At 45.3% G+C, this 11334-nt stretch overlaps 1 protein-coding gene across 1 annotated transcript; it reads left to right on the top strand.

Annotated features, from left to right (window-relative positions):
* The first annotated feature begins 798 nt into the window (after positions 1-798).
* Positions 799-9564, top strand: LOC134760118 (myomegalin-like). Its single transcript, XM_063715797.1, has 6 exons — positions 799-883; positions 1620-1790; positions 2798-2849; positions 3927-4102; positions 4798-7133; positions 8459-9564. The coding sequence occupies exons 1-5, from the start codon at positions 799-801 to the stop codon at positions 5109-5111; spliced, it is 798 nt and encodes a 265-aa protein (XP_063571867.1). The 3' UTR covers positions 5112-7133; positions 8459-9564.
* The last annotated feature ends 1770 nt before the right edge of the window (positions 9565-11334 follow it).

Below are 11334 nucleotides of genomic sequence, written 5' to 3'. Positions count from 1 at the left end.
TTAGTAAAGTAATAGTATATATGGTATAGTATAGTATAGTAGTAATACTGGAATCAGATTGCCTAGCTCTGATGCTTACTACCCAACCTTCTTAACCTTTCTGAGCCTTTGTCCTTATCTATTAAATGAGATGATAAGAGAACTCATCTCAAAGGGTGGATATTAGGTTTAAATGAATTAATACAAGTGCTGGCCAGGCGTGGTGGCTCATGCCTGTAATCCCAGCACTTTGGGAGGCCAAGGCGGGCAGAACACCTGAGGTCAGGAGTCCGAGACCAGGCTACCCAACATGGTGAAACCCTGTCTCTACTAAAAATACAAAAATTAGCTGGGCATGGTGGTGCATGCCTGTAATCCCAGCTACTCAGGAGGCTAAAGCAGGGGAACCGCTTGAACCTAGGAAGTGGAGGTTGCAGTGAGCTGAGATGGCACCACTGTACTCCAGCCTGGGTGACAGAGCAAGACTCTCTCAAAAAAAAAAAAAAAAAAAAAAAAAAAAAAAAAAAAATTAGTACAAGTGCCTAGAATAGTGCCTAGCATATATTAAGCACTCAATGCTATTTGCCATAGTTATAAGTGTTATTGACACTTTGTGTCGAAAACACAGACATTCATCTTGGTATGTGTTCTGGTTACCTATTGCTAAGTAATAACCACTCTAAAACTTAATGACTTCAAACAATACTTTATTATGCTTCATGGTTCTGTGGTTTGACTGGGCTCAGCTGGGTGGCTCTCACTTAGGGTCTCTTGTTTTGGGTCTCATCACTTGATGGCATGAGAATTTATGTGATGGCCATGATTGTAAAACACAGTCAGCCACAAGTATCACAACAGAAGAAATTCAGGCACCAGGTGGTGGTTAAAACAGAAGACATGAAAGGTCCTATCTAGACTTAGGATGAAATGATTCTAATTATTCATTGAGTATCTGCTGTGAATCTCTGTGATACTGGTGCTGTAAGGGATGTGAAATGCAGAACTATCTTCATTCTCACAGACTTTATGATTTATCTAGGGACATATAATTAACATATATATAACAGTTGAAGAACAGTGGCATGGTAAATTTTTTGTTTTGTTTTGTTTTGTTTTGATACAGAGTCTCACTCTGTCACCCAGGCTGGAGTGCAGTGGTGCCATCTCAGCTCACTGCAACCTCTACCTCCCAGGTTCAAGCAATTCTCCTCCCTCAGCCTCCCAAGTAGCTGGGATTACAGGCATCTGCCACCATGCCCCGCTAATTTTTTTATGTTTTTAGTAGAGGAGGGATTTCACCACATTGGCCAGGCTGGTCTCGAACTCCTGACCTTGTGATCTGCCTGCCTCAGCCTCCCAAAGCGCTGGGATTACAGGCATGAGCCACCACACCCAGCCCATGCTAAATTTTTTAGTGAAATACTTTATCAGGGTAGAATTTAGTCTTAAATACCTCTTATGGCTTATGTGTTGGAATTCAGCTTGGAGGAGTTCCTTAGAGATGTTCTCATAGAAATGTCTACAGAAGCCCCCATAACTTATCATCCACTCTTTCCTCTTCTGTCCTGCATTAGGAAATATGATTCCCTAATTTAGGATCAGGCCCGGGGAACTGTCTTACCTATGGCAAAAAATATGAGAAGGGAGAGGTATTTATTATCTTCTCACCCAGCATGCAAAAGATACAGTAAAATCTTTTGAGGATCTCCTAAGGAGCAATGACATTGACTACTACCTGGGACAGAGCTTCCGGGAGCAACACGCCCAGGGAAGCCAGCTGACAGAGACGCTCACCAGCAAACTCAGCACCAGTAAGTTGGCCACAGGGCTTTGGAATACTCTCAGTCACCCCCACAGTTCCAGCCCCTGGTGGCCACCACATCTCCACTGCAACTTTTTAACCTAGGGTCCTGTTTCCATTTCATTTCCTGGGGCTAATACAGGATCAAGACTGCTCAGTGGGGAGCATGGAGAGGAACACACAGGGCTGGAGATGCCATGGTTACAACTCTAGAAACTTCACCACTCACGAAATGTGACCTGTGGGGCAGGGGCAGCATCCCTCTGGTGCTAAGAGGGAGTAGGGGACATGAGATGGAAGGGCCTTGAAACAGGAGGAAGACCCACAAACTAAGAATTGCAAGACCCAAGCTCTAGGCTGGATGCTGCCACCAACTTGCTAAATGCCTTATCTTTGTGGTGTCTCCGTTTATGGCATGGTAATGTACATGCATGTACTCCACATATGGATAAAGTGCCATGCTCTTTTATACATGGTTTAGGCACTGGTTGCAGTAGTTCAAGGGCTACATTGGTTATTATTGAGGTCCTCTACTCAGAATTTCCAGAGAATATCCAAGGGAGTAAAGTAGGATCAGACTTGGGAGCCACCCAGCCCTCCTCCTGGTGGCAGGTGCAGAGGTGGGCCAGGGCTCCTTGTCATCTCCTCAGAGACCAGTGCAGGTTCTGCATGAAAGCTGTGGTGGGACATATGCACTGGGGTGCTAGTCTGCAGCAGGACATGGAGGCTGGAGTGTCCCACAGGGCAGCTGGGCAAGGGCCTCATGATTAATGGAACAAAAGACATTTTAAATGTTTTACCCTGATTTAGGGCAGAGGAAGTCATGATGATGACTAGCAGGTCAGGGACAGTGGGGTCACCTGTGTAGAGACACAACCTGAGGCCTTCCAGAATAACTATTCTAGATGCACACATGAAATGCTCACTACTCTGTCTCCAGATAGGCTCCTGCGTTTGTAATGCGGGAAGTGAGACCAGCCTAATTTCTTATAGTTTCTTTCTAAATTTGGTTTGCAGAGGATCATAAAAGTGAGAAAGATCAAGCTGGACTTGAGCCACTGGCCCTCAGGTAATTCAGAGGGGAATCTGGGAAAGAGATTGGGACTGAGGCCCAAAAGGTCAAGGGTGGCGGCAACTCCACAAATCAAGGGGAATAAAGGAAAGTGCTGAATGTATTGAATTCATGCATTCATTGAACACCTCACTGTTGTTTTTAACTAGATTCTTTCTTCTCTTTTGGTTTAATTACATTGGCACATTAATTCTCCAGGCTTAGTTACCTAGAAACAGTCTGAGCTAAAAGTGAACTAACTAGGTTTCAAGAGTCTTCTGCCCCACTAAGGGTCCTGCTTTCCTGCTGTGTGTTTCATAAGTAGGATGAGCTTTTTCCAAAGTTGGCCTGCCCCAAGTTGGGTTGACAGCTAGTTTAATAGTCACTCAATTGCCCTGGGGGAAAAAAGAAATCATATGACAGTACCTGGTGAAAGAGGCCTAGAGCTCACCAGGAGGCTGCAGTGCCTCAGGACCCAGATCTCAGTGAGTTGCTTCATATAATGATCAATGAAATATGGGCTCAGAGTGCATTGTAGCCACTAGGTGGGGTTCTTTGTGTCATGCTTGTGTCTCAGACTACGTAAATGCTTCTGAAAATATATGTAGTGAAGGACAGAGTGTTGTTTTTTGTTTTGTTTTGTCTTTATTTCTAATCCATCATAGAAACATTGGTCTGAATTCAGTTAACTACCTGATTCCACTTATCATGCTCTTGGATGTTGGGACAATGGTTTGCTCTGTGTTTCTCAATGCTTGCTTTCAATGTTTATGCTTGTGTTGTTGGAGATGGTAACAAAGAGTTCGCCGGCTGCAGCTGTTCCAGGGATCATACTTTAAGCAGGAGTGCCTTAAAAGGAAGGCTAGCTATGTCTTTGCTTGTCGTCAGCATATCATGTGGCCAGAGCACTGGGTCGCTATTCTCTCTCCATCTACACCCCACCTGTGCTCCATCCCTAAGCAGAGGTGGGTTATTTCCATTATTCTCTGCAGGCATGGTCCCCTTGGCTTACTTGGCTTTTCCTATGAGCCATAGTTAGGACAGGTTAGTTTGGGTGACTTTGGTTTTACCTGTTCTCCCCCTTCTCCCCACCAGGCTCAGCAGGGAGCTGCAGGAGAAAGAGAAAGTGATTGAAGTCCTGCGGGCCAAGCTGGATGCTCAGTCCCTCACACGCTCCAGCAGCCATGCCTTGTCTGACTCCCACCGCTCTCCCAGCAGCACCTCTTTCCTGTCTGATGAGCTGGAAGCCTGCTCTGACATGGACATAACCAGTGAGTACACACACTATGAAGAGAAGAAAACTCCTGGTCACTCAGGTAGCCTCCGCTTTCTGCATGGATACCGTCTTTGTCTAGACTGAGTGGAGACCTCAGGAAACAGGCCTTATAGCTCCACCATGATGTGTATCAGGCTGAACATGGCTGTGGGGCCAAGTGCCATGCACAGGCACCAGTGGATCAGGATCTTTGCTCTGCTCCTGACTCTACAAGTTCCCTCTGTCACCCTGGCCTCCATGGGCATGTACATGCCGTTGGGCACAAGGTGAGCCATTGTGAGGAGAGTGAGAAGATCAGGCAGACTCTTCTTCCTCGGTGACTCTTTTGGATAGATCTTCTTTAAGATGGAAAACCTCCCTCATCTCTGCTACAATGATCTTGCCACTTATTCCTGAGCAGTGTTCCCTAAGTATATGTGGGTGTCCACAGATGCTGCTAGGCTTGCCTGATATCTTTGGCGTTGCCATTTTCATGTTTCAGAGCTCAGAGCACCACTATTGTCCCTAAGGTGGTTTGCCTCGCTGTAGGAGCTGTCTGCAAGCAAGGAAATGAACACGCAAACAGTGCTTGTGCTTGGTTCTTTCCCTGAAAGCAAGACTCTAGCCCTGGTACCCCTGGGTAAATGTAAGGCCAGGATTCCAATTCTCTGTAGAACATCAAACGTTTTCTTTCATTCATGGGTTTTATAGATTCCATCCATCATTCGAGTCATTCTGCTGTATTGTTTTCTAAACCATCATCAACCACTGCATCTCAGGGGGTTAAAGCTGAATCCAGGAGCAACCCCATCAGCTTGCCAACTCCCCAGAATCCCCCCAAGGAGGCCAACCAGGCCCATTCTGGTATGCAACAGCCAATGGGGCAGAAGCTTCATCTCCTCTTTCTCTGCTGCCTGTTTGACTTTTCTTCAAGGACGGAGGTTTGGACTGTTAGGGGCCTAAATGCATCAAAACCCAGACAGAATCAAGAAACCACTCTCATTCACCAATTGTGTCTGATTTAAGAAAATAGTTTAGAAAATAAGTAATCCCCATCAGGTTTTGATCTGCATACCAGCTTTGACCAGTAATTGGCTAATCATTTAAAAAGAAACATTTTTATTGCTTTTCTCTCATTTCATCCTGGGAGCAAAGAGGCAAAATGTTTCTCCCAGGATTACAACAGCCATAGGATGAAAATAAATTCACATCTACTGATCGACTGTGTATGTTACCCATTAAATCTGCATGGTGATCCTCTGCAAGAGGCAGTGCTACTTATTTCATAGCCAAGGATGCCAAGAACAGCCTCAGACAAGGTTCTGTTCGTAGTACGTTACCATTAATGTATGTATGAATGGATTGGCAGTCCTTGATTTGTACATAGTGAATATCTTGGGGGCAATTAAAGAGGTGCATTTCATTTACAAGTCCACCTTAGTTGCCGGAGCGTACACTGCTCATTCACAGCCCTGTACCAGGGATGGCAAGGAAAAGGCAAACCTTGTCTTCACCTCCTACCTCCCACCATAGCTGGCTGGCTGCCTTCAGTGTGGTTTGTTGTGAGGTTTGACTTGAGTAGAGGTGCTTCCAGAAAACGCAGTGCTTTCTTTTGCTGCCCTCATTTCCTTGAAGGCAATTCAACCAAAATCTTAAGGAAGAGGAAGTGTTCCAATGCTTCCTGATACTGGTTTCAAAGTTTCTAGGCCAGAGTGGGCAGCAGCTGCACCAGAATCATGAGGAAAAGTGGTGCTTCCAGAATTGTAGACATCTGCTTAAATGTTTTGGGTTCAAACAGAGCAGAAGATGAATAACAGAGGATTTAAAAATCAGAATGCCTCCTCAAAGAATGCTTGGGCTGTTACCTGGCAATTTGAGTGCATTTGCAGTATTGATCTGAAATGGTGTCAGCACCACTGGGATGTGTTTTAGGATGTAATCATTGTCTTCTACACTAGACATTCTCTACGGGTCAGCCTTGGTTTCTGCTCCCCCTCCATTGGCTACCTGCCCTTTAATTGCTTTTAGGGAAGAGGAAACAGTTTTAAACATTGAAACTTGCCAGGGTTTCTAGAAACCTGTCTGTAGATGGGCTGCCTAAAGATCACCAGGGAAGACCTTTTTTAAAATGCAAATTTCCTGTTCCAAGAATTTATAATTCTGTAAGTCTACATTAAGGCCTAGACAGAATCAAGAAGGCCTAAAGTATCTACATATATTAAGAGTTTTTGCTATGTGATTTAAATGCCCAGAAGGGTTTGCAAGCCATTTTGTCTAAGCCACTCTACCAAGGCATCTATGTTTAATTTGGTGAATGAACACGTTGATTTGGAATTGTGAAGTTTGTTTCCATCAGAGTCCTGAACTGCATGCACTAGTAATGAAAATTTCCCAACAGCCTTTGTTCACGTCTCTCCTACTCAGGATGGGACCTGATGCCATCAGAGAGGAGTTCTAGGTGGAGAAAGAGTCTTGTCCCAGGGCCAAGGACTGATATATGCTGGGAGCAGAGCCCCAGGGGCCCTTGAGAGCATTCAGGCTCCCTGACTTGTCCATGCCCAGGATGGCTGGGATGGGGCTCAATAATGCCACCTTACCTTCTTCAGCCAATTGCCTTCAAGATGTACATAGAGGATGTGTGCAGGACAGCCCTGGCCGCAGAGAAGAGGGAAGGTCAGCCAGGCCAGCCTCTCTGGTAGCAATGGTCACTCATGGCTGTCTCATCCTGTACCACACTAGGTGATAGCCACTCTGCAGATGTCTGTTCAGGGAATGGTTTTACCTTCTCAATCTTTTACCCATTTTTTCTCTCATTTTCTCTTGATGATGTATCTCTTTTCTCCCTACCTTTCCATTTCTAGGCTTTCATTTTCACTCCATACCCAAGCTGGCTAGCCTTCCTCAGGCAGCATTGCCCTCAGCTCCATCCAGCTTCCTGCCTTTCAGCCCCACTGGCCCTCCCCTCCTTGGAGGCTGTGAGACACCGGTGGTCCCCTTGGCTGAAGCTCAGCAGGAGCTGCAGAAGCTGCAGAAGCAGTTGGGAGAAAGTAAGCACTTCTGCATTTGTGTGCTTGCGAAGGGCGGCCACACACTGTGTTGCTCTGCATGGCTCGGGCTGGATTGCAGAGTTTAAAAAAAACAACATGGGTACATGTTACACATGAAAGACTGAGGGAAAGCTCTGCTTGCTTATTTTTTGGAAATGTATTTACTGTTATTTCTCTGATGTGTATGTCTCATCAGTTAACAGGTAGATATGTTCACGGGCTCTAGACCTGGTGCTCTCACACTGTAGACAGTGTTGGTTACCACCAAGTGTGCTGAATCCCTGACAGACTGGCGGACTGCTCATTGGCAGGGAGGGAGACAGATGTTATGCTTTGCCTATGCAGGATGAAGTAGCCAAGAAAAAGATGGCCACGTTCAGTGGGCTCGTTTGTGTGGCTATTAGATTTTTCTGCTGTGAAATGCTGTTAATCAAGTTCAGTTCCTGACATCATAAGGTTGGAGCAAAAAGGGTAATTGTAGAAGGATTCAGAAGAGGAAATGATGAGCCCCTTTTCCCACTGCACAGGGTTCATCCCTGCTCTGGGACAGGTGACACATAGGCAGCTTAGAACCACAGCACCAGCTATGGCATCTGACTGTGAATCCCACCCTTTGACTCCCAAAGATAATTGATCTTATGTAGTTATGTAGACTGTGGACAGTCACGTTTTAGCAAACGCTTGGATACATTTGTAGGCTGGATGCTCATCATGTCATAAACGCAGACACCACAAGGATAAGGCATTTAGCGAGTTGGTGGCTAAATGCACCATTTAGCAGCATCCGGGCTAGAGCTTGGGTCTTGCAATTCTTAGTTCATGGCTCTTCCTCCTGTTTCAAGGCCCTTCCATCTCATGTCCCCTACTCCCTCTTAGCACCAGAGAGATGCTGCCCCTGCCCCACAGGTCACATTTCATGAGTGGTGAAGTTTCTAGAGTTGTAACCATGGCATCTCCAGCCCTGTGTGTTCCTCTCCATGCTCCCCACTGAGCAGTTTTGATCCTGTATTAGCCCCAGGAAATGAAATAGAAACAGGACCCTAGGTTAAAAAGTTGCAGTGGAGATGTGGTGGCCACCAGGGGCTGGAACTGTGGGGGTGACTGAGTGTAATCCAAAGCCCTGTGGCCAACTTACTGGTGCTGAGTTTGCTGGTGAGCGTCTCTGTCAGCTGGCTTCCCTGGGTGAGTTGCTCCCGGAAGCTCTGTCCCAGGTAGTAGTCAATGTCATTGCTCCTTAGGAGATCCTCAAAAGATTTTACTGTATCTTTTGCATGCTGGGTGAGAAGATAACAAATACCTCTCCCTTCTCGTATTTTTTGCTGTAGGTAAGACAGTTCCCCGGGCCTGATCCTAAATCAGGGAATCATATTTCCTAATGCAGGACAGAAGAGGAAACAGTAAGTATGAAAAAAGTGGATGACAAGTTATGGGGGCTTCTGTAGACATTTCTATGAGAACATCTCTAAGGAACTCCCCCAAGCTGAATTCAGCACATAAGCCATAGGAGGTATTTAAGAGTAAATTCTACCCTGATAAAATATTTCACTAAAAAATTTAGCATGGGCTGGGTGTGGTGGCTCATGCCTGTAATCCCAGCGCTTTGGGAGGCCAAGGCAGGCAGATTACAAGGTCAGGAGTTCGAGACCAGCCTGGCCAATATGGTGAAACCCCCTCCTCTACTAAAAACACATAAAAAATTACCTGGGAATGGTGGCACATGCCTGTAATCCCAGCTACCTGGGAGGCTGAGGCAGGAGAATTGCTTGAACCTGGGAGGTAGAGGTTGCAGTGAGCTGAGATGGCACCACTGCACTCCAGCCTGGGTGACAGAGTGAGACTCTGTCTCAAAACAAAACAAAACAAAAAATTTACCATGCCACTGTTCTTCAATTGTATATATATATATATATATATATATATACACACACACAAAATTAACATATATATGTTAATTTTATGTCCCTAGATAAGTCGTAAGGTCTGTGAGAATGAAGATAGCTCTGCATTTCACATCCCTTACAGCAGCAGTATCAGAGAGATTCACAGTAGATACTCAATGAATAATTAGAATCATTTCATCCTAAGTCTAGATAAGACCCTTCATGTCTTCTGTTTTAACCACCACCTGATGCCTGAATTTCTTCTATGTTGTGATACTGTGGGTGACTGTATTTTGCAATCATGGGTATCTCATTAACTCTCATGCCATCAACTGATGAGACCCAAAACAAGAGACCCTAAGTGAGAGCCACCCAGCTGAGCCCAGTCAAACCATACAACCATGAAGCATAATAAAGTATTGTTTGAAGTCACTACGTTTTAGAGTGGTTATTACTTAGCAATAGGTAACCAGGACGCATACCAAGATGAATGTCTGTTTTCAACACAAAGTATCAATAACACTTTTAACTATGGCAAATAGCATTGAGTGCTTAATATATGCTAGGCACTATTCTAAGCACTTGTATTAAATTTTTTTTTTTTTTTGAGACAGTCTGGTTCTGCCACCCAGGCTGGAATGCAGTGATGCCATCTCGGCTCACTGCAGCCTCCACCTCCCAGGTTCAAGAGGTTCTCCTGCCTCAGCCTCCTGAGTAGCTGGGATTACAGGCATGCACCACCATGCCCAGCTAATTTTTATATTTTTAGTAGAGACAGGGTTTCACCATGTTGGGTAGCCTGGTCTCGGACTCCTGACCTCAGGTGTTCTGCCCACCTCAGCCTCCCAAATTGCTGGGATTACACGCATGAGCCACCACGCCTGGCCAGCACTTGTATTAATTCGTTGAAACCTAATATCCACCCTTTGAGATGGGTTCTCTTATCATCCTCATTTAATAGGTAATGACAAAGGCTCAGAAAGGTTAAGAAGGTTGAATGGGTAGTAAGCATCAGAGCTAGGCAATCTGATTCCAGTATTACTACTATACTATACTATACCATGTATACTATTACTTTACTAATATATCCCTAAGAGGAAATCCCTGAGATCTGGTATCTCCCAGATGCTGGGACATCATCCTATGCCCTCTTGCTTGCCTACCTGTCTTTTCTGCAGACCTATATCTACCATTTAAATCAGTGACCTTGTGAATACTCAGACATGTTCTTTCTTCCAACTGCCTGAGCTACCCTACACCAAGCACAAACTTACACATTTTCAATCCAGAAAGTGCCCAAACAGTGCCATCCTAACCCAGGCCATGAGGCTGATCTCACCTCCTCAGCCAGCTTCACTTCTAGTTGATTTTTTGGGAGCTGGGCCTCCAGCTGGGATACTCTCTGGATGAGACTCTCCAGGTCCTTTTTGGCCTGAAGTCCTGGAGATTAGAAAGCCCCAGTGCCATCAGACAGCCACACCTCATCCTCATCAGTGACACTGTGAGGTGAAGACCCCTCCAGGGTGCCAACAGCTCTCAGCTTCTGGGGTCTTTTCAGACTAGACAAATAATCACTTGTAACCGAGAGGGACCAGACGCGGATCTTGAGGTTTTGAATGACCTTGTTGGCATTCTGCAGCTGGGCCTTCAGATCGTTGATGTCCTTTCATAGGACTGAGATGTTTTCTGACTTCCCATATACCCGGAACTCTTCCTGCTTCCCTAGCTGGTTCTCCAAGGGTTTCCTCTCGGAGGAACTAGCCAGCGTTGAGCCCCAGCACCCCTGCTCAGAGCACAGCCCCTCCACCAGGACCATTTCCTTGAGGCTGTTGTGCTCCTCACACTCTGACAAAAGACAAAGATGTCTTCCTAATTAAAAGTTGGATGTGCTGTTGTGGCCACTGCCTTTGAGAGGAGGCTGGTTTGGTCATGAGGACAATAATTATTAGGGAATAAGGTGAAGTAGTACTTTATTCAACCCTGACACTGTGCTAGGCATTCAAATACAATATTTCTTATCCTCCTTATGTCCACAAATTGGGTTTCACTACTTTCTATTTTACTGACTGGGGAAACCAAAACTTAAAGAGAGGTGGTAAACTAGCTTGTTCTAGATCACTCAAACCAGCACATGACAGAGCCACAATTCAAATCCTCCAACGTCCTGTGTTCATTCCACACACACTGATGTTTCTTAAGACATTAACATGGCCTTATCCAGTTAGGATAGCCACAAGAATGTAGGGCAAGCTATTTCTGCATGCTGCAAGTTTAATGCTCTCTACTTTTTAGTATAATTTAAAAGTTTATTGGGTTACAAC

This window comes from Pongo abelii, chromosome 15 (genome assembly GCF_028885655.2).
Source record: "Pongo abelii isolate AG06213 chromosome 15, NHGRI_mPonAbe1-v2.0_pri, whole genome shotgun sequence".
NCBI classification, from domain to species: domain Eukaryota; kingdom Metazoa; phylum Chordata; class Mammalia; order Primates; family Hominidae; genus Pongo; species Pongo abelii.
Note: the sequence above shows the minus strand (reverse complement) of the source record. Positions and strands in the feature narration are given on the sequence as shown.